The 21893-nt window shown below is 36.9% G+C and overlaps 1 protein-coding gene across 1 annotated transcript in view; it reads left to right on the top strand.

Annotated features, from left to right (window-relative positions):
* The first annotated feature begins 6336 nt into the window (after positions 1–6336).
* The window catches only part of SCAF11 (SR-related CTD-associated factor 11), a 31697-nt gene continuing 16140 nt past the window's right edge, over positions 6337–21893 (top strand). The window contains exons 1-6 of the mRNA XM_010142301.1: positions 6337–6397; positions 8010–8164; positions 16793–16870; positions 18558–18655; positions 19657–19724; positions 20363–20418. Coding sequence (XP_010140603.1) covers positions 6337–6397; positions 8010–8164; positions 16793–16870; positions 18558–18655; positions 19657–19724; positions 20363–20418 — 516 coding nt within the window. The remainder of the gene's footprint in view (positions 6398–8009; positions 8165–16792; positions 16871–18557; positions 18656–19656; positions 19725–20362; positions 20419–21893) is intronic.

Genomic DNA, 21893 nt, shown 5'->3' with positions numbered 1-21893 from the left:
TTTGTCAGTGTCTTGCTGCTAGATTATGGGAAAAGAAATCCGGGGGCAAATATCCACTGTGGGGTTTTTGTTTGTTTGGTTGGTTGTTTTTGTTTTTTAATTCTTTTGGGTAGGGAAGGGCAAGGTCTGCAGAAGGGAGCATACTGTTTAGGACAGTTTAATTCTAGGCATTTGGCTTTGACGGTTTCCTCCTGTGACTTTACCTATTGCTTTCATGGACTTGGCAGGTAATCTAGGTACTGCTGGGTCCTTGAAGTTTGACGACAAAGTCTTAGCTATTCTAGCATGTTGCTGCTGCTGCCAAAAGGGGCAATCCCATTTAATGCTTTCCCTCTCCCACTCTGTCGCTTGCAATTTCTTTGGCACACATGTGGCTCTTCACCGAGTCTGCTCACCATCACTAGTGGTGAGAAACAGAGCTGCTGCTTTTGGTGGCAGCAAACTGTTAGATTAGATTATCTCTCTTGGGTAATTGCATCTTTAGAGGGTCTGGAAAGAGTCTTTAAATCAGCAGTGTCTCCTTGCTTGAATAGCACTAATTCTTTCCAAGACACTGGATCTACATGAATAGGCTTAAACCACGTATAGAAAAAGGGTTCTCTTTTTATTCCCCAAAGCGTCTCTTTCTCTCTCTGCATCTTTGTTGGTTCTATGGTATTCCATTTGGGAATGCAGAAAAGGTGCAATTTGAGCATAGAAAGACTAAAGATCCTCTTTAAAAGCCCTCTTTTGAGTGTGCTTGTTGGTTCTATTCTCACTAATGTTCTGCGCCAAGAGATTTTACTATACAAAGGAACAAATCCAGGATAAGTGCTTCCAGATTCTCAGTTTAGCCCTCGTTTATTGGAGGGCAAACAACATACTGATTTGTCACTTGAAACAAGTCTACCTTCCAGGCTCTTCAGACAAAAAAAGTTTTTCCAAATAAAAAGATCTGCGAAGGTTCTTGATGTACTTTTGCAACTACCCAATGGTGTCTTTTTTGGTTTTTTGTTTTTTTTTCTTGGAGTATGTGTTACGTTAGACTTAGCAATAGAAGTAGGCAAAAAGCTTTTTGAATGTTCAAGTGTCATCAAAAGTACTGTCTCCTCAATCCGTCTCAAAGATGGCACAGGACTACTGGTAAAAGGTTTCAAAATTTTTATCAGCAGCATTTGCCCCATAATGGTCCAGAAGTTATGGTGAGTCTGTCTGAGAAGCTCCAGAGGATGCTCCGTGTTCTGCCATTAATTACTAAAACAAGTCTGGTTTTGTAAATGGGGCTAATTGTCAAGATCTGCTTTTGTTAAAAATATGCTTGCTGAGGGAAAGTCTTAAACCTCTTTCCAAGGTTTCTTAAAGACCATGAAAATGCATAGGGCAGAATAGAGTCCTACTTAGTGCTGCCAAAAAAAATTGGAGTAAATGGTGTAGCTTTATTAAGCAAATAATTTCTGAAGCTGAATTGTGGCTGACTGTTGTTTCAGTTTTGAAACTGATTGTTCCTTGAGTTAGTAAAGAAATCAGAACATAGTAATAGTGCCACAAATCCTTTTTAAAAGAGAGAATATTTTTAATAGAAAAACAACAGTCAAAATAAGGTGCTCCTTGAAGTATTAATGCAGCATGTATCTAAGAAGTTGAAGAGTTAATTACAAATGTTTCCTAAGTTAAGGGAACAAGAATAAGCCTGTCTTGGACACCATTTTGCTCTTGATTACTGGAGATGTTGTTTCCTGTTGTCTTGATTTTCACCCTGCTTTCCAGCTGAACAAGTGTACTTCTCTGTAAATAAGTCCCTAGACACTACTGCATTGGGGGAAGAGTGTATTTAGTCATTGCATTTTATTTACAGGTATTCTTTATGTCCTGTAAAGAGTTTGTTTTTAGTCAAAAAGGAGACGTGCTAATTCCTTATAATTAGAGGACTGCAGATCTCCTCAGATGATTTTTATGTGCCCATTTAATTGTAAGATTTTAATGTAATAGATTTTTAGTTCAATAGGGAATTCAGTTACGTGACTTTGAACAGACCAAGTTTTTTCTTTCTGCATGTGCAATGAATTAGTTGAAGTACATCTGTGTTTTTAGGTTATGAACTGTGTGAAGTAGTTTGTGCTAATAAAAAAGGTAAATTGCACTAACATTTTTGTGATACAGAAGATTGTTTAGTGTGTAAATAGTACTTATATCAGTCTGCTTTGTGGAGTTATGTACATCATGAAACTACATTCCTCAGATGGAGAGTAATGAATATATTCCCAGGTTCTACAGTTAACTCTGTTTAAGCACTTTTGTTGGCAAATATATTTGGCTTCTGCCTTCCATGAAGACAAGAACAGGAATTTCTTTTGAATAATAATTTGAATAATGTAGAAACTTAAGCGTTTAACTACATTCAATATGATGGAGTTTGTACTTGTGGCAGTGTCCTTGTTCACTTAGCTTTAATATATCAGAGATATAAAGATGCCTTTATCTCAGACCCAAAATTAAATAATGTATTTCTATTACAAAGTAATTCTATTGAAAACTTACAAGCACCAGAAAAATGACCATCCTGGCTGAAATGCTTTGCTGTCTTTATGCTATTTTAAAGTATTTTATCTGTAGTGTTGTGGGAGAGTTGGCTTTCTTATTGTCAGCACTAACGTAGTATAGTGCTTGTTGCTGTCCTGTGAAGTGCCTTGCATGTGTGGGTCCTGGGGTTCTTTTCTAATATTTCACATCAATGACTGAGTATTCATAACTAAAACGTGTTGGTCATGAGTCAGTGGAATGTAGTAAAAGTATTCTTTGGATGTAGCGTTCTTCAGATACGTATTAGCCTGATAGGACATGATTAGCCGTGGATACAGACATATGATCTTCGTGTGAGCTTATACAATTTGGTATCCTCCAGTTCTTGGCAGGCCCCGGCTGCCCCGTGCCCGAGTCTGTGATGTCCGGAGGTAGAGCAGCGACTCTTTCACAGGCACCCCCTTGCCGTGGGGAAGGAGCTTGCCTGCCCTTGTGAGGTTGAGAGCTGTGCTGGTGGTGGCATGTGCCTCCAGTGGGATCTCCCAAGCCAGACAGGTCTCAACTGAAGGGTCAGACAAAGTGTGTCCACAGGCAGGATGGGCTCACTAGCCTTCGGGCAACCATCCTAGGAGAAGGACAACTCTGACTCCAAACCCGGGCAGATGGAGCTCGTTTAGCCCTGTAAGGCATCCATCATCTCAGAGAAGGATACTCTGACCAGACCTACGACCCGAGGACTTTGCTGTCACTGTCCAAGCTGGCTAGGCCCTGGCAGATGAACCTCAGGTGTAAAGGGTGGAGCCAGTTCCGCGCATGCTGCGCCTCACCTAAAAAATCCACCGCGCTGGCCCGAAGGGTGCACTCATCGCTTGCAGTGAGCGTGGGGAAAGCCCTTCCCAGATCTTCGTTCGCGAAGCCAAGCCATCATGATGATGATGATACAATTTGGTAATGGGGAGAATAACAAAAAATATTTCTCTCGCTTCTTTCGCTGTCTCCCCACCAGCCAAACCTACACATTTCTTGTCATGGTATGCAGCTGAAATGACACGGTCTGATAAGTACTTCCAAATCTTCTTGAAGCTTAAAGACCTCTAGAAGAACATGTCACATTTTGGGACAAAGAACAGTTCTGTTTGCTGCTGTCTGCTAACTCTTCTGCTATTCCAATGCCTATGATGCTCCTTTTAAAGTAGCAAATAGTCTTTCCAAAGATAATTTGTTAAATAGCATGTAAATTTTGAAGGTCTTTTATTTACAAATATTTGTATTTCAGTAGTATTAAATTCCTTTGCTGTGTGGCGCAAAATGCGTAGCATCAAACTGACAAGAAGTTGCACTGCACAGTGATCTGTGAAATGCACAAGCAGCACTCAGTATCTGTTTAAATAATAGGTTTGTGAGAAAAAGGATGTTACACCACTTAAATATTTTCAGTTGCTGCACATCTTGGATTTACTGATATTTCATCAAACTTTTAGGATCTCTGTCTTTGTAATTATTGTAAATGTGCAAGAATTTCCAGGATGTCTTTCTGTCTAGAAAGAATACAATGGAAAAAAGGTTACTTTTTCTGGGGAAAAACAAATCTGAAGAGGTTCTATGGGCTCGCTTCCTGTATTCTGCCTATCTCAAGACCTAATAACCATGAACTCTACAGCTACTGCTTAAGTTAAGATTTGGTATTTAGGTTGTGTCTATTTAAAATATTTTCTGTGGCTGGATGTGCAGAATTCTTGGTCTTGCCTTTAAACCATCTCAGCTGTGAGATGTCCTGGGACTTTCAGGGTTGAGAGAGGCTTGAGCACAGCTTGCAAGCTTTTCTGCTTCTATAAAGCATTGTTGAGGGTTTGTTAAGATGTAGAGAAGAAGGAATGTTCTTATATTTTAGGTGTAAAAGCATGTATACTACACACCACCACGTGATTTAAACTTTTTAGGACCAAAGCCACTTAATTCTTCTTGCAAATCAGAGTGAAAACAATGGTCCTTGATCTCATATTTTAAGTTCCAGTGTGGTTTTGATGGTCTTACCTGTCCTAATTTGCTGTGGATTTTGCTTGTTTAAGGCATTTCATTTTAAAGTAGCAGTTTACCTTTTTTGGGTTTCATTTTGCCTAGCCTGCAAAGGCTAATAGGTGGTGGTCTGGCCAGTGGTGGTTCTGCTAACAGAACTTGCGTTCATCTTACAGTATTCACAGCAACACAGTCTGTAATAATATTAGTGCTATTAACTGTTCTACAGTTGATGGCATTTATCCTAGTGATATCTTTAAGTCACTTTTTTGCATCAAAATAGGGTAACAATGCAGGGGGAAAATTCCCTTACAGCTAGGGGTTTGTTTCCTTTTCCCTTTCCTTTCTTCCCCACCCGCAGTTGACTTGATTCACATGTTCCTTTTGGGGGATTAGAAAGTAGTTTCTAATAGGAACATTGAAGCCATTTAGAATTCTAATTATGGATTTCTAATTAGCTTTGACCATTTTTTAAATGAACCGTGTTTGAGACTTACAGATCAGAGTCCTGCTTCTTTAGAAAGTGAGAAGTATGTTATATGATGGGTATCTGGGAGTGTTTCTTAGTAAAGTAAATTATCATTAAAACATCTGCTGCCAAGATCAAGCAATAAAGACTTCATCAGAAGAAAAGTTTTGGGAGGCAAATTGTCTCCCTTTCCTGAATATCCAGGTGGTAAAGGTTAACCATTGTAGTTTGTAAGTGAAATAGGAGAAAGTTTAGTTGAGTGTGACTGTGGCATTCTCAGCTCTGTCCTGCTGCTGTTACTATAAAGACGTCAGAGAGTAAAGTGTTTGAAACCTCAGCTGGTTTGCTTCATGTTTGAATTCTTAAGTAGCAGATCTTGTTAATTTCTGATTTCTTCAATCTCCTGTGAAGTTTTCATTTGTCCTTTGCAAATAATAAGATTTAAAGATTTACATAGTTGCAAAGAAAGCTGCTGGTCCCTCTGGAACTGTTGGGTTGGAGATTTAGGTGCTTGTACCATCTCTGTTGTGACTACAGGGGTTTGAAATGCTGGAGCTTCAGTCCCTAGTGTAGATGCTTTTTTTTTTTTTTTTTTTTAAAGTGTGTTTCACTCTGCATGTAGTAGGTCAGCCTCCAAAGAACACGTTCGCTGGTTCTTATGCAAGATCAAATTATTTCAACTTGTGTGACATGGATCATAACGATATTCTCTATCCATGTTGTTATTATTTCATACTGCTCCTTTGCAGAACAGTTAAAAGGTGCTTCCTCCCCATTCATGACACTCTACTGCATCTGTGCTTGTGACCTGTCCCCTTGTCTAATGAAATAATTTCCCCTGCATTTTTTCTGAGTGCCAATGGTTCTAATTGTGTGACAAAAGCAAATGTAACCTGCTTTCATTTTTCTCACTTGCCACAACTCCATTGATACTAAGTGTGAGAAAGCAACTAATTCTTGCATTTAATTTTGTTGCTTCAACTATCTTGTGAAGGTCAATGTGCAGATGTTAGTTATTGCAGTGTTACGTGGAGCAGTTTGCACAGAAACTTAGCAACGCGTTTAACTTCTAAAAACACCACTGGTGATCTTAAAACACTGCAAAAACTTTGCATTTGTTTAAACAAAAGCAATTTTCAAGTTGGAAGTATCAGTTGCTAGACAGCTTTAATGATGCTTGTAAACTGCAAACAGATTGTAAATGATCTGTATCTAACTCTTAATGTCATGTGTTTCTACTATAATGAAATGTAGAGCACTTGTTAAACCCATAGCAGTCATTTTTATTTTCAAGTTGCAATCTAAACTGTGTAAACCATTTCTTTGTGTTCCAGAATACATTTTGTAAGAAGATGAAGAACAGAAAGCGATGCATTCAAGATACTGAGGATCAGGAGCATGAAGGCATGGAAGGTAAAGTCTGTGGGTGTGTAAAATATTCAAGTATATTATTCAGATTCAAACTGTGAAAGTCAGATTTTTACATTTGTTCTCTCAATTCATATACTGCTTGTTTTGAAAGAAGTTGTGTAAACATAACCACTGTCTCTGCATAGTATTTTTCTTTGGCCTATGGGGTTCTCAGATCCTTTCCTCTGTCTTCTGTTTTTTATTTGTTGACTTCTAGTAGCAGAACAAAAGTGGAGATAGCAGTTGTTATTCAGGATACCCTCCCCTAATTTAGAGTAAAATTCCTTGAAGAAAAGTTCTTGCATTTTTAAATTCTGAAAACAATTTCTAACTTTGATAATTTGGAGCATTTTTTACTTAATGTTCATGATTACTTAAATATTTGAGGATGTTCAGATTAAAATAGTTCTAAGACTGGAAAACTAACATAAAGGTAGACCGTGTATATAAAATGACAAATACAGAATATGCTGCTCTGTTAAGGGTCGAGGTCCCGAGGTAATAACTCCTTGAATTCCTTAACGATCCCCTCTGTCTCGCTAGAGACAGAAGGGGTTTAAGGGGAAAGAAGAAATTCACACCTCGGTCTGCATTCGGGAAACTGAAACAAACTTTTAATGGACAATAAATCCACACAACTATACACTACTATATATATATGTATGTATATGCACAACCGGGAACGGGGAAAAACTTAGAAGAGAGGACTCGGATAACCAGGTGCAGAGTGGGAGAGGAGAGAAAGTTTTTAACAGTCTTGTTCCAGGTCAGTGCTCTTGGCAGCAGCGAGGTGGGAGTGAAAACCTTGCAGCTGCTTCCAGACAGAGAAAGTGAAATTCTTCTCGTGGCGGGATGGGGCTGGGGAGAAATCCCCACGCAGCAAATTTAACAGCAGGAAAACTCCCTGCACGGAACAGCTGGGAGTCCGGATATCTCACCCGAATTCAGACGAGACTCACAGCAGTAATAGTCAAAGTCTGTAATCCTCTGTGATCTGGGGGTCTAGGCCTTCAGGTCTCAGGCCTGGTCGTTGGTCTCGGGTGTGCAGCAGTCCTACCTCCGTGAAGCTGTCCGGAGTCCAAGAGAGAGCGACACTCCCCAGCCTGCTGCCTTTAAAGACTCCCGACGTAACGTTACGTTCACCTGACTCCCTTAATCAATTAAATGCAGAGTTATTGTACTGCGTGAATAATTCCTATTTGTCCATTTCCCAAAACAAGGAAGCTTCAGCTCAAACCAGAACATGCTCTAATTTATTTCACAGAGAGAGAACACAAACATCTGAAGAGCAAGAATGCAAGAGAACCGTATCTAAATGGCTGCATGGCCAATAGGAAGCAATGTGTGGTGCTTTCTTTTAATAGCACTAGACCTAACTTTTCTTTGTTTTAATTGCAAGTATTGGTACAGTAATTTGTGAAATATGTTGCGTAGTATTTTTCACCTGAAATACATTATTTTAACTCCTCCTCTGGCCAGTGTCTTGACTACATTAGACCTGAAAACTTGATTAACTTGTTTTTAACTACAGAAAATTGTACCTTAATATTAAATCTAGAATAACTTTGTTTCAAAAACTGTCAAAGATTCTAAGTGTCAATGTTAATAATGCCAGGTGAAGAAAATGAAGAAAGCAGTTCCTGTTCTACTGTGTTTCGTGATGGTGACACATGCCCCATCTGTCTGAACTGCCTTCTAGAGCAAGAGATTGGTTTCCCTGAGAATTGCAGTCATACCTTCTGCATGACTTGTATTCTTAAATGGGCTGAGGTAAGACTAGGAATCGAGGTGTGTAATTATTTTTCAGTAAAATCTGTTTCATCTAATAACTACGGATTTTTTTTTAAGAAAATGTTACTTGCAAAGTCAGAACCGAAGTGTTTCAGTGACCAGTTTATAAACAGATCGTAGGAAACTTTCTCCTTAGTGCAATAAAATACTTTGTGTTTTCTTTCGATAGACATCCTGACTTAGTGGCTGGGGAAGATTAGGTATTAGTAAAAAAAATTAGCTCTTTGGAAGATCACGCAATGTTGTGTACGTGTTGAAATATTACAATGTTACCCTCTGGGGCTGGGACCATCGTGTTTTCATGTTAGTCTATGGTCTTATAAAACCTTAGTTTTCTAACTCTGAAGAGTATTCACCTAAAAGTTTAGTGCTCTTATGAATTAAAAATTTAATTTTAAAAGGTAAGTATGGCTGTTATTTGATACCTTTGTAGATAGTTCTGAAACCTTAAAGAAAAATGACTTCCTGAATGAATTCTTGATGATCTTGTTCTGTTTAGTCCCTTTTTCCTGACATATGTCCTGTAGTGATTGCATTAAGTCTTTGGCGTCTTTACCTTTGCTGTAACTTTTTCATTTGTTGCTACAAACCACCAAATTAGAATTGCTTTATACCATACTGAAGGGGTTCTCGAATGAGATGCTGCTTTTTGTCCTGCTTCTGTGCACCCGAATTGTTTTTTCATTGTAGTAGAGACCACTACTTAGTTTCTTCGCAGTAACTTTCTTTTGAAGTTAGTTATGATTTTTGGTTTCAGTATATCCTTTAGAAGGTTGGTATCACTTGTATGTATGCATATATACAATATACTTATGTATTATTTTTACTTTCGTGTTATTTATTACTGAAGGCAGACAGTAACATAAATCACTTGTTTCTGAAGATTTTATATGAGCTTCAGAGTATTAAAGATTATTAGATGAAACTTGCTTTAGATCGACAAATGAGATAGTAAACCAAATCTCCTGTTGCCAGATTTTCTATTCTGGAAATTGTTAATCACCATGCTTTTATTTACAAGAAAATAGGAAATTCTCATCCACAATTTCATCCTGACTTCCTTAGCTGGTTGTTACAATGGCAGCTGTAAGACAATAAATAGTGACATGCACAGGGAAGCAGTACAGTACAGGGGCTTGCTGCTGGCTTTGAGTTTGTTCACGTTGTCTAACAGATACTTTTAAGACCAATAAGGAAGGGAAATTATCTTGTTTTAAAGAGGAAAATGAATGATGTGACATTTCTCTTGTCAGTTTGTTTTTGGCACGAAGTACTATCCAAATAGAATAAAAGCAGCTTCTGCTCTTTAAAGTTTACAGGTAAAGTAGAGATGATGGCGTAAAAATGGTGGGAGGTTGTTTTTAAAGCTATATGAGGCTTCCTCTGCTTCTTTCCATTAGTGACATCTGATGGGAGGTGTCAGCCAGCCTTCCTTTTTAGAGGATATTTAACAGTTGGATATGTTGAGTTCTTGAAACTCCATTGCCTAAACCAGTAGTTTTAATTAAAGGTAAAGAAAGAAAAGTGGTGGAAATTGGCTGACAGATGTTCAGAGGCTTCAGCTGTGAGAAGCAGATGAGGTTTTATAGCTTGGAATGATAGAAACATATTATAAGCACAAGGCCATTTGAAGCATGCTGATGCCATGTGGGTTTTGTGTCCACTATTAATATTTAGTGAGTAAATGTTGTTGTTCTTTTTTGAGAAGTGTTGCATAAGGTTCAGCTTTCTTTGCTAGGTCTTGGTTGATCATAACTAACAAAAACTAAATAATTGACAAGTAGTCAAATTTAAGTAATTGAATAACGAAGATTAGAAAAATTATTTGCTTTTTTAAAAGAAAAAGCTGCCAGGTTCAGTTTAAAGATCAAGTATTTTTACTGGGTATGAGTAAATTGATTTTAAAAACACTGTTTTCCTGTTCACCTGCTAGAGAATAATAAAATTGAGAAAATAAGATTGAGCAAAATCTTAGGAGCAGAAGAAGGCCTAGTGTTCACATTACTTGAAGTGCTCTTTTGTGTATCTACAGTAATGCTCAATACACTCAAAGGCTTTGCCAGTAGGCTGTGTTCAGGTTGGATGTTTCCTCTATCTTTCTGTGTTGCATCTGGACTTTAAAATATAACGGGAGCAACTACTTCTTTAAACTGTTGTTTTCAAATTGTACATAATCATTGTTCTTCTGAGTGTTTATGGCTTTTATATATAACTGTGAGAATTCTAATTAAAACCAGGGTAGTTTAGACAGATGGTAAGAGTTTGTTTACCATTCTGCTCCCTCTGCAAGCAGCAGCAATAACACTTTGAAGATCTCACTTTTTAAGAAGAGAGAGATATATATAGATAGATGTGCGCTTAAAAGCAATTTATATATATATTAAGTTAGTATCTTCTGGTTCATTCCATGAAGGGTTAAAAAAGGATAGGAAATTTGCTGCAGAACATCTAATATATTGGTTCTTGATTGCTAAATCTGAGCATTTAGTTTCAGAGTTAAGTAGCATTACAGTTGAGTCAGTGCTGTATTTGCTTTCCCTTCAAGGAAAGATGTCCAACTCCGAGAAGAAAAATGAGGGGCAGACCAGAATCCCCATTAAGAAACTAGACTTCAAATGAACTTTTAAAATGCACCTTATATATTGTTCTGCTCTCGTTGGCAATTTTTACTGTAGGTAATTGTGGCATCTGAGAGCATCGCTGTGCTCTAAATTCACTTGCCTATGCTATTAAAGTCTCCTACACTATTAGGCTGTTGTCTGGTGTGCCATTGCTCTCCTAAGTACTGCTGGGCAGGCAGATGGCTGGGGACTGTCTTCAGTAGGCACGCAAAGATTAACGTAAATGTCACTCATCTTGTGCTACTTGTCAGTTGCTTCTGTAAACTGACACTCTGTAATTTACTAACGGAGACTTTCAGGCTGGAGACTTTATATTTCAGTGAGGCAGTGTTGGAAGATCGTAAAAAGTAAAGGGCACTAAGTCTGGAGCTGAGATTATTGGGCACACCCTTCGATGGAGTGCTGAAGGACAGCGTAGGTGAAGGGTGGCTTTCAGCGTGGAGAAAAGTACACGGTAACATTGCCCACATAACAAAGAGGAAGCTTTGGCTGTTGCTGCATGCAGAAAAAGGAGGGTGAGGAGCTAACAATAACCCCTGCCCCCCATCTAGAGTCTTCAAATACCATTGATACTGTCGCGTTTCACCAAGGGAAGTAATTACATCATGTGTCTGTAATACCACTAGTATATTAAGACTAGTTGGGTCAAAACTATAAATTTTTTAGCAGTGATTTTCTGGTATATTTCTGGTTTGTATTTATTTCCATTGGTGAGCATGTGTTCTAGTTTATAATAATCAGTTCTGAAAGCATTTAAATCAAGCTTATTTGAAAGGAGATTAACTAAGTATCTATGGCAAGCAGGTAGGCAAAGTCTCCAAAACCACCCTCAGCCAAGACAACTGCTTTATCAGCAATACTATCTTGCTTGCATGCATTAGAGAAACTCTCTACTTTTTTGTATCCCATTCAAAAAAAACAATCATCAATTAGAGGAGATAAAAGCCTACAGTGGAGTAAATATTTAACATCCCTTCTGTTCTTTAGAGTGCTAATAAATATATTGCAGATTTCTATTCTTGCTCTTCTATTAATTCCTCTTATGAACCATCATGAGAAAAGAGTGATAAAGAACAGATTCAGTGTGGTATCTGCATTATCACAATAGTTGTTTTCTTTGTGCTGGTATAAGGTTTGGATCATTGATTATGTAGATGGATATTGATTGGATATTGATTATGGTGCACGTGTGTATTCTTCTGGGGGTAACTGAAATTCTTAATGTGTATTTTTTGTGATCTGGATTTCTTTTGTCCTTAAGGGTGTAGGCAGGAATCGACTTATGGCAACAAGCTCCACGGTGATCTGCAGTAGAGAGCACTGTGGGCAGATAAAGATTACATTCCTAAACCAATGTACAGTGTGTTCAAAAACTCTAAACCTAAAAACCAAAACAATAATAAAAAAACCTTCTCATTTGAGTGCATCCAAGGTAATGCATACATAGACAATGCATCTGAGAACTCCCGCACATAAAAACTGTACTAAACAAATTCTTTCAGAAAATCTAGACTTTACCCTTTTTTTTTTAAAGCACACGTTTGTTTTTGTGGTCTACAGCTGTTCTTGACGTATTTACCTTCTTAAGCAGGGTGGGTTGGACAAAATGATCTCCAGCGGTCCCTTTCAGCTTTAACTATTTTGTGATTCTGTGGTTTATCAAGTAAATTCATGCATCAACTTAGGAAAGTTAACATTGTTAAAGTGCAGTGCGAAAATTTTTGCGAGTGTTTCTGAGTTTTGCCTTCAATTCTTCCAATAACACAATGTTAAAGGAAGTACAATGACACGTACAGTGTCTTTCTTATCATAGAATTCACAGATCCTTACAAATAACGAATCATTTAATCCATTCCTAAAGACAGCCACCACTCCAATAGAACTTGTCAAAGCTTTATGGCAATTTTGGATTAGAAGTTAAGGACTCACTGACTGTGTGATATAGGTGGAGATGACACCTGTTTAGGATTCTAACTAGGTAATCTTTTGATTAGCTGTTGAGACTAGAATCTCTGTTCTTATGGGCTCTGTACCTTTATTATCCATGAATGAGATTTTAAAGAAAAATAAACTAACATCTCTTGCCAGAAACAGAACTTTCCTAAAGCACAACTGCAAAAGCTTTAAATGTACTTGCTTTTTTAAGCAGACTGGGGAAAAAAGTAATACTCTGTTTTTTACATGCTTCTAGAAAGTAGTGCATTTCCCGATGTCATCTTCCTTTTCTTTCATCCAAATGTGTGGTGCTGTGGTCTCCCTTTTCACTGAAGCCGGAGTTGGATTCATCGTGGGCTTTTTAATGTACTATTGTTACTAGCTGGAGTGAAATATACATTACTTTTATAATCTACACCTCACCTTTAAGCCTGGATTTAGTTACGAGAATCTGCTGTTGTGTGGTTTAACAGCTTCTCTAACAAAGAAGCAGTAAAGAGTGAAGGATCATGTTTCTTTTTGGATCAGCTTTTCAATATAGTAGTTGAAGAACAGACTTTATTATGGGCCACTTGAAGGAAAAAACAAATGGGGATGGGATTTACTGCAGCAACTTTAATTTGATACTCGCATCTTGTTGTTACTTGTTATGAAACTCATAATGCGGAATTTGATGAGATGGGGATATCTGCAGAAGTTGTTTTGTCAGCCAAATATGTTTTGGAGTAAGCTTGCACCTCTTCATACAGCTTCCTGGAAATTCCCGTCTGGAGTACAGTAACTGCTTCAGCCTTTTGTCTACCTCACTTTGCTCAAATGCTGTTTGAAGCGATGCAGTTAAAATAAGGGACACTTGCTCTATGAGTTTAGAGATCACAGTTTTGTGGTGCTGTAGCAGTTACAGGAATACTGACCGTTAAGCTATGCCTGTACAGCTAAAGCAAGATTTTTCTAGAGGGTCATCAAAACCAAAGAAAATACTATGAAATGAGTTTTTTGAAAGCTTAAGAACACACACACACATGTTCATGGATAGATTTTCAGGGGTTGCAGATTTTGTGAATCCTTACGTATTTTATGAAGAGAATTCTCCAGATATCACAGGGTAGACAAAAGAATGAATCACTGTAGAGTTACCAGTTTTGCCGTAAAAACTACAAGTAGCTCTGTCTGAAGAGTAAAACAATTGAAGACACTTTGAAATGTGCTGAGGTACTATTCTGTGGGTTTTATCCAAGAAAAGCGCTGTCAGGATGAAAAGCGCTGTCAGGAAGAAAAGCAAAGCAAGTCACCTTACTAGCTGTGAGGTTCTAATGATTATCATTACATTAAATACTACGTTCTGATTTTTAACAGCTGTGTTAATGGAAGATACTGTGTGAAGCTGTGGTTCTTCCAAGGTTGTGACACATCCCTCCTCCCTTGTGCACAGTAAAACTGATGGCTGCTGCTTGGACTCACTCCATCCAGTGGCTTTTTTCTTATTTTAAATATTTTTCCCCAAAAGGGACATGTACATTCACTATTACTTATGATGCTACCTGAACAGAAGCCTCAGAAGAGAGGAATTGCTAACTTGCCTCAGATGAAAGAAGACTCAACAACTGCTTCGTTACTGAACCATATTCTCTGAGAGATGAGTACAAGACCGCCGTTCCTCATGATTGCTTCTTGCAAAAACAGTCAACTTTTTTTACCCTTGCTCCTTTCTGCAACAGCACAAAGTCAGCCTTGCTGTTGGGAAGAGGGATGGGGGAAAATTTTCTTCAATTTCTATTTAAAAAGCTTGTTCTTGTATGTTAGCAGACAAATGAGAGCTGATGCACATTTACACGAAGGTGCTGTGTACAGATGAAGTAACCTCTAGCTTTCTTCAGGGCTACTCAGCAGTTGTACTGTGCTGGGGGGCCTGGGAGTGCGCATGGAGCTGTCCTGTCTTTACTAGAACTTCTGAGAGTTGTCACAAACTGTCCGTTAATGCTAGGGCTATGAAAAACAACCAAGAAGGGCTGGAAAGAGCGTCTGCTGTTTTTGAACATACCTGAACCTAATGGTAGCTTTTGATTCTTCCAAAAAGTTTTTCCTCTCTTTTTACTATTACGACTGTATGTGATTTGTTAAACATTTGTTCAGAATAACTGAATATATAACAGTGAACACTTTTCTAATGCAGCAAAAAAGCTTGTCATTTGGATTGCTGCTAATAATGCTTAATATTCTATGATACTTCACTGGAATGAATAAACAGCTTAATATTCAAGTGTAAATTTAATGAAGAAACAGATCGATTCTTGGGAAAACTTCCTTTTCCACTAAGGTAAATCCTGAAATGATACTGAAAATTAACTTCCTCCTACCTATCTCTGACAGTCTTGGTATAGTATATCTAAGAATCCAAGTATTTATCTTAAAGTTTGCAGCGGATTCAGCAGTTACAGTGCATTGTATACTATCAGATATCCTAACTGAACACTACACTGCTGTTCTTGTGGGTTAGCTTTACCTGGGCTGCAGGACAAAAACCATCTTCATGACCCGAGTCCTTAGGGAGCTGTCTTGATTACCCAGTATGCTTTTGTGAACCAAGGCCGATGACACTGCAGGGAACGATGGCATTCCCCAACAGGGGGAGGTTTTTAGTTAGGGTAAAATGCCAGAGCATCAAAAGGAGAGATAATGGCTTTAACTTAACCTTCCTGTTCAATAAGTTGTTCGTTAAACTACCCCTAGTTTTATTTTGGTTTTGTTTGGTGGGGTTTTTTTTAATCAGTCCAACTTTGCTCTGTCTAATTCAATTAGAATCAGAAGCTGCCTGAATGCTTAAGGTTTGGGGGCTGTGTTAGGTGAAATAGAAGTTGAGCACTCTCTGAAATGGAGAAAAGAGGAGAATTAACTGGAAAATTAAGCCCCATAAAAAGACAAGAATAACATACGCTACTGAATTTCAGGGCAGAGTTCATATGCAAGTTTCATAGTTCCTTATGCAATTCTAGTACTACATCTTGCTTGCATGAATAAGTGTAATACCCTGATAGTTCTCTTAAGGACAGAAATTACATCTCTTAAGGGCACACGATCCATATGCTGTTTCTTGTTCAGTGAATGAATTAGGGCTGGAGGCTGGGTGTGGAATGTTTTTCTTCACTTTCAAGAGTTCTGAACTGACCTGTGAGGGCCAATGGAAGGAAGGAAGGTAGGGAAGAGCAATGACAAAAACCCAAACCAAATAAACAAAGAAAACCCACCAAACCCTTCACAAACACATCTGGAGTTAAAATGAATAAACGGTTCTCTAGCAGCAAAAATTAGTATCTAATATGGATTTCTCTGAAAGCTGATTCAGTACATGATCCAGCTGGGTGGAGCTTCAGTTGAAGCTTCCCTGTTCCATGGTTGTTAACATGTTCTCTGTATGTGAGTAATCTGATGTAGTGCAGCCATAGTAAGAGACGACATTTAGTTGATTGGGGAAAAAACAGTAAATCTGCATTTCCATCAAAATGTAGGGTAAAAAAACGTTCAGTTCCATTCTCTTGCAAACTAATTTGTAAAACTTTAGTTGTCTTATAGGTGGGAATCTGTGCTAACTGCAAAATACGATGTAATATAGTCAAACGGAAAAACAAGCTGAGGGAAAGTGTTATGCTGTTTGCTGTTGGTCTGCCCAGTTTTATGTTTTGGGGGGACACACAACCCAACATGCTTTCCGTTGAAAACGGCTTTAAGAAATAAAACATTAGAACAGTAAGAAATGAAAAGAATATATTGGTGTAATAAAATCAGTTACCTAAAAGGGATTCAAAATAAAAAATATGTAGATAATAGATGTAAAATGTTTTTTTCTTTTTTGAACACATCTTCTGAGTTGCATTCTTATTTCCTTTACATTTTCCCATAAGGAGAAATGAATAATGTGTGCAAATACATTCCTATTAGGAACAAGCTGCAATTGTGCGTGTTTCTGTAAGTTGCTATACTAGCAAGTAAAAGTATAGAAAACTGAAGTTTCTAACTTATCACAGATTTTGTAACAAGAAAAATAATTTTTCAGACACAGGCTTCATGTCCTATTGATCGCAGACCATTTCAAGCAGTGTGCAGGCTTGATGGGTTAGAAGATCAGGTAAAGGTAAGTTCCAGACTTAAGTGACTTCCATTGTAGGAACACCCAAGTTATGCTGCAGCCCTTTATTCATCTGTCTGCATTAAATAAGCTTTCCTAAAGAAATAATTATTGCTTTAATTTTCTATTATATATTTGAAGTTAGGAATGAATTATTTTTTCAAAACAAGTGTTTACAGCAATAATAATCACAAAACTACTATTCCTGTGTTGTTGTATCTTTGAGCATTCCTGATGTATCCAAGAATAGTAATACAGTAATTGATCTCCAAGTGTCAATTTTAACTACTTTTTATAAACAAGTGCTATATCAATTAGCATGCGATCTTGCCTTTTTTTTAGCTGAGGTGTATCTTGTATGTTCACAGCCTCCAATTCGTAGACAAATGCATGAAGGCAAGAAGAATCCATTAATGCTAAGCTCTGTTCACCTGAAATTTCTGAATTTTTTCCGCTTTCAATTCTTCTGAGTAATACTGCTGCAGACAGCAATTTACCAAGTAGGAAAATATAACTTGATTCTGACAGATGATCTTGAAAATGTATGTAGAAAGATGCTGATAATTCTGTGTACAGTTCTGAAATTCTGTGGTGACATCATGGTCATAAGTAATTCCTAAGCTGTTGGTTTTGCATTTTGCCATATTTAGAAAACAGGATTCCACTACCATTTCTTGTGCTTCTAGAGGCCCAGGCAGTCAGTTGCAAAGGAACCAGACTGACAGCCACAGATACCTCCTTCTCATAGAAGACCATGCGAGCGTATTTTATCTTCTTTCTAAAAAATCAAGCAAGCATCTGAAACAAGATAAACTGAAGTTTTCATTTGGAAGAGTGTACAGGCAGTATCAAAATATAGTTTGAAAGGTTCTTTGTTTGTAGAACTGCAGTGTAAACAGGTGGACAGAGAACAAGGGTCCTGCTCCGAAAAAGGGCCCTTGGAGCAGTAGGAATAGATGGAATGTGTACCAAGAAATGCTGATAAACTGGTCAATATTAGCAAGGGCACTGTCAGGACACTGTCGGCTTTCCTTTTGTGATACTCATAATTAGAATGCTAATAGCTAAAGGAGTTGCATATAAAACCAGGACTCTAGAATGAGGAAATACAAAATGTCTAATACAAACAATTGCAATTTAGCCATTGAAGTAACTTCATAGTATGTAATAACTGTGCTGCTTTCTTAGCATTTTGAAGATGGGGGGGAAAAAAAAGTGTTATATAAAATCCACAAGTTATTTTGCTCTAGAGGAGAATCACGTGTGTTTTAATCACGAGGAAGCATTTGAAATTGAATGGTAGTTCAGCATTTTCCTAAGGTTAACCTTGCATATTCAGATCAACCAACTTAGTTTAAAAAACTTAGCTTCCAAATTCTCAGTGGAAGATAGGGTATAACTTTGAGGTACTTGCTGTGGCAGTCTGAATGTTCAGGAATTTTTGGTCTTGCAGAATTAGTGTTCCTCTCTGGCATAGCTAATATGTGTATTGAGGTGGGTCATTTTCTTGAGTTCATGAAAAACAAATGAAATAACAAATCAAATCTGCAAACTTTGAGATTAAAGAAGTAATGATTTGAAATGGTTTTGCGTTCTTCTGTTTATTTTCTCTGCAAACCTTGAGAGTTTTTGAATGATTGAAGTCCATGGGTTTTGAGTTTCTAGATTGGATTGACTTTATTTTTCAATACAGGTTCAGGTTAAAAAACAACTAAGGAGGAAGGAAGAAGATGAAAACTGTGCCTGCAGTAAAGGAAAATACAGCCATGTGAAGAAAAGAAGTTTTGTGAGGTTAGTCACCCACTTAATTTCAAGCATTCTGATTGGAATATTCAAAATACATGTTCATCTGTTTTAAGATGTGTACCCTGGAAATCTTTTTAATGGAGTTTATTTTAAAATAAACTGTGGTAATTTAGCTTTAGTGTTACCTGATGTAATTCCCACTTAAATACTTACAGTAGCAAGCAAGAAGGAACAGCATATTTCTTGCATTGAGTTCTGTGAAAGTTGCACTTTTCAAGCAATTCTGACAATTTTAACAATACAAGTCTTTGGTTATCTAAACAGACAACCCCTTTCTTTCATCTTTGTATAAACACAGATGGTGTTCCTCTTTTATAGTAAAACATAGTAGTAGTCAAGAACTCATTTTACTCTAGTGACTTTGAGAAGGAACTGTGGAAATACTGTTCCTGTTTTGAGAAGTTTTATTGCAATTATATAAGGGGAAGCACAGGATTACAAAGACAAATTTCACTGAATAGTGATAATCTAAAGTCAGTGTTTAATGGAATATGAAATATACAGAGTTCTTGAGATTGAATTTCAAGCAGACTCATTAGAGAAAAGATAACTGGAAGTAAATTACCTTTTTTTGACTATTATTAGAAAGTAAATAAGATTGATCTTTGCACCTCACATTTCTGAATCACCATTGACTTTGATATTCTTCAAAGTATTTATCCAAGCAGATTATAACATCTTTCTTGTGTTGCTATGAAATCAAGCAAAATTAAGCATTGAGTTATAATACAGAATATTAACTTCTGATGTGTAAATGGATTTTCTTTTTTTTCTATCTGTAAGCTTTTTGAAGCACTGTGGCTTTTAATATATAGAGGATTGTATATGTGGTGTAAGGTCAGGTTTTAATAGTAGTCAGAATTTGCTTTATGTGCACAAAATACACTCCTTAAAATAAGAGCTGATTTTGTTTGGGTGTATGTATGCATAGAAATAACTTTTTTTATTGGAAATAACTTTTCTAATATTTTTTGTTAATCCTGCAGAAAAGCTGTATGTCCAGACAGAGGGCGATTAACAGCAAAATTAAGTAAAGTTATGAAGAAAAAATACAGTAAGTTGTTGTTTGTCCTGCAGTTGCTAGAATTGCGAGAGTTTTTTTAAGAAACTCTACAATTTATTTTCTTGATCAGACAATTTGATATATGTTTTTACTTACATTTGCATATGAAACCCGAATACTGAGGAGTAGAAATGTAGAAATTAAAAAAGAACAAAATTGCAGTATGTGAAACTGCTGTTCTTATTTTACTGGAAAGGCTCCTCTTCAATTTCAGTCACAAGTGAAGTGGATTTGGTGTCAGCCTAAAGTAATTTTCTGCATCAGACAGCTGGCATGCAGCTAATGACCAGCTTTTATTCACAGGAGGGTTTTTTTGGTGAGAGTTTAGACACAAAAAGCACTTAGCTCTATTTTGGGGCTGCCATTTTGAGAGGCTTGTTTAATAGATACTGTTTAGTAAGTGTGTTCATAACTTACGAAGCGAAGTAAATATCTGAAGAGGTGAAAACTGCTTGATATATTAAAAGCTATTATAAAGATGCATGCGTTTTAATTTTGCTCATGTATGTAAACACATTGAAAATACTCTTGAGATACATTTCATTAACCTCTCATTGCATTAGTGATTTTGACAAACAATTAATAACTAATATGCCAAAGTTTAAATTTTTGTTTCTTATTTCACACAGGTTATATTTTGTATGACAGTCAGAACAGGAAAGCTCTGTCTGTGAAGATAAACAAGGTTGGTTCTGATAATGAAACATTTATAAACTTTTTTTTTCATTAAAGCATTTTTACAACTACCTTTCTGCTTATTAAGGTGAACTTCTATTTGTTAATTTTAATATGATCCAAGCTTTGTTATTTAGCCTCCTTTTTTTTTTGAAGTAATTAGAATATAGTGTTAGATTATATGAGCTTCTTTCTCAGATTAAAATTAGTTTTGTGATGTTAAATTTTTTTCATATAGATTAGGATGTTACACTATGAGATAATGTAACTACCCAGTTTTCATGTTCCTTCACCAAGAGATGATGGTATCAGCTACAAGCTGTTATCCAGGTGCCGTTATGTGAAGGATTTGAAGGTTTTCATTATTTTCATGAAAATAGATAGTTGTAATCAACCAAGTAAATTGTTATATGAATAAGCCATGGTCACTATAGTTTGCATTAGGTTGGGTTTTTTAATGGGAGATTAATCCCAAGAATGTTTGTGTTTCCAGGTTTCTTGTTTAGTTGATAAATTTTAACCTGTAACACAGGCTTATAATATGCAGAATTTATAAGGAGCTGTAAAGGCTGTTTGATTTCTGTCTTCCCTCCTTTCAACAATATTTTGTGTCTCTGGTACACAAGTTTGTGATCAATGCTTTCTTACTCATAGTTGTATCTGTAAATGCATTTGCATGAAATAGTTTTAGGCTATAAGTTTCATTCTGAAGTGTAAATGTCATTGTTATCCATCATTCTGTCTTACATGAAGTTTAAAAATTTAGAGGAAAAATTGTCTTCAAGTCCCTATTTTGCCTTCTGCCTTGCTTCATGTAGTATATGGCACATACTGCATCATGTGTCTTTTCAGTAGCAAGGGGCCCGAGTTGTCACTTACATTTGGTTCTTATACACCATAGTTCTTAGAAATATCTTTAGCTCCAGCCTTCTCCTTCTAAGTCAGGCATGTAGTAGTTTTAGTTCTGTTACCAAGTAAAGTTAAAGGTACCTTTCAGTAAACTGAAAAGGTTTTGAACTAGAAGGATAGGGTTTAATGGTAGTTCAACCTCTAATTTGACTTCAAGGTTGGTGAATGCTTTCATATCTAATCTGGTTTATTGTACATTATTTAATAAAATTAATGTCTCAAACGATGCCTGTTGCAAAAAAGGTGCGTAAACAAAAGTAGAGCCATTAAAACCTCAAGGAGGAGGTACAGGGCTCAATTCATATCTAATCTGGTTTATTGTACATTATTTAATAAAATTAATGTCTCAAACGATGCCTGTTGCAAAAAAAGGTGCGTAAACAAAAGTAGAGCCATTAAAACCTCAAGGAGGAGGTACAGGGCTCAATTATCCAGTAAGCATTCAAAATTCAGGAGTATTTTAAAGAAAGCACTGATTTGCTAGCAACCACTTCGTAAGGATACTTTTGGAAGATCTGGATAGTTTTTTTTAGATGGAGGAAGAAATGTTCATGTTTAAAATCATAGTGTCTTTAA

Source organism: Buceros rhinoceros, unplaced genomic scaffold (genome assembly GCF_000710305.1).
Source record: "Buceros rhinoceros silvestris isolate BGI_N320 unplaced genomic scaffold, ASM71030v1 scaffold6058, whole genome shotgun sequence".
NCBI lineage: Eukaryota > Metazoa > Chordata > Aves > Bucerotiformes > Bucerotidae > Buceros > Buceros rhinoceros.
Note: the sequence above shows the minus strand (reverse complement) of the source record. Positions and strands in the feature narration are given on the sequence as shown.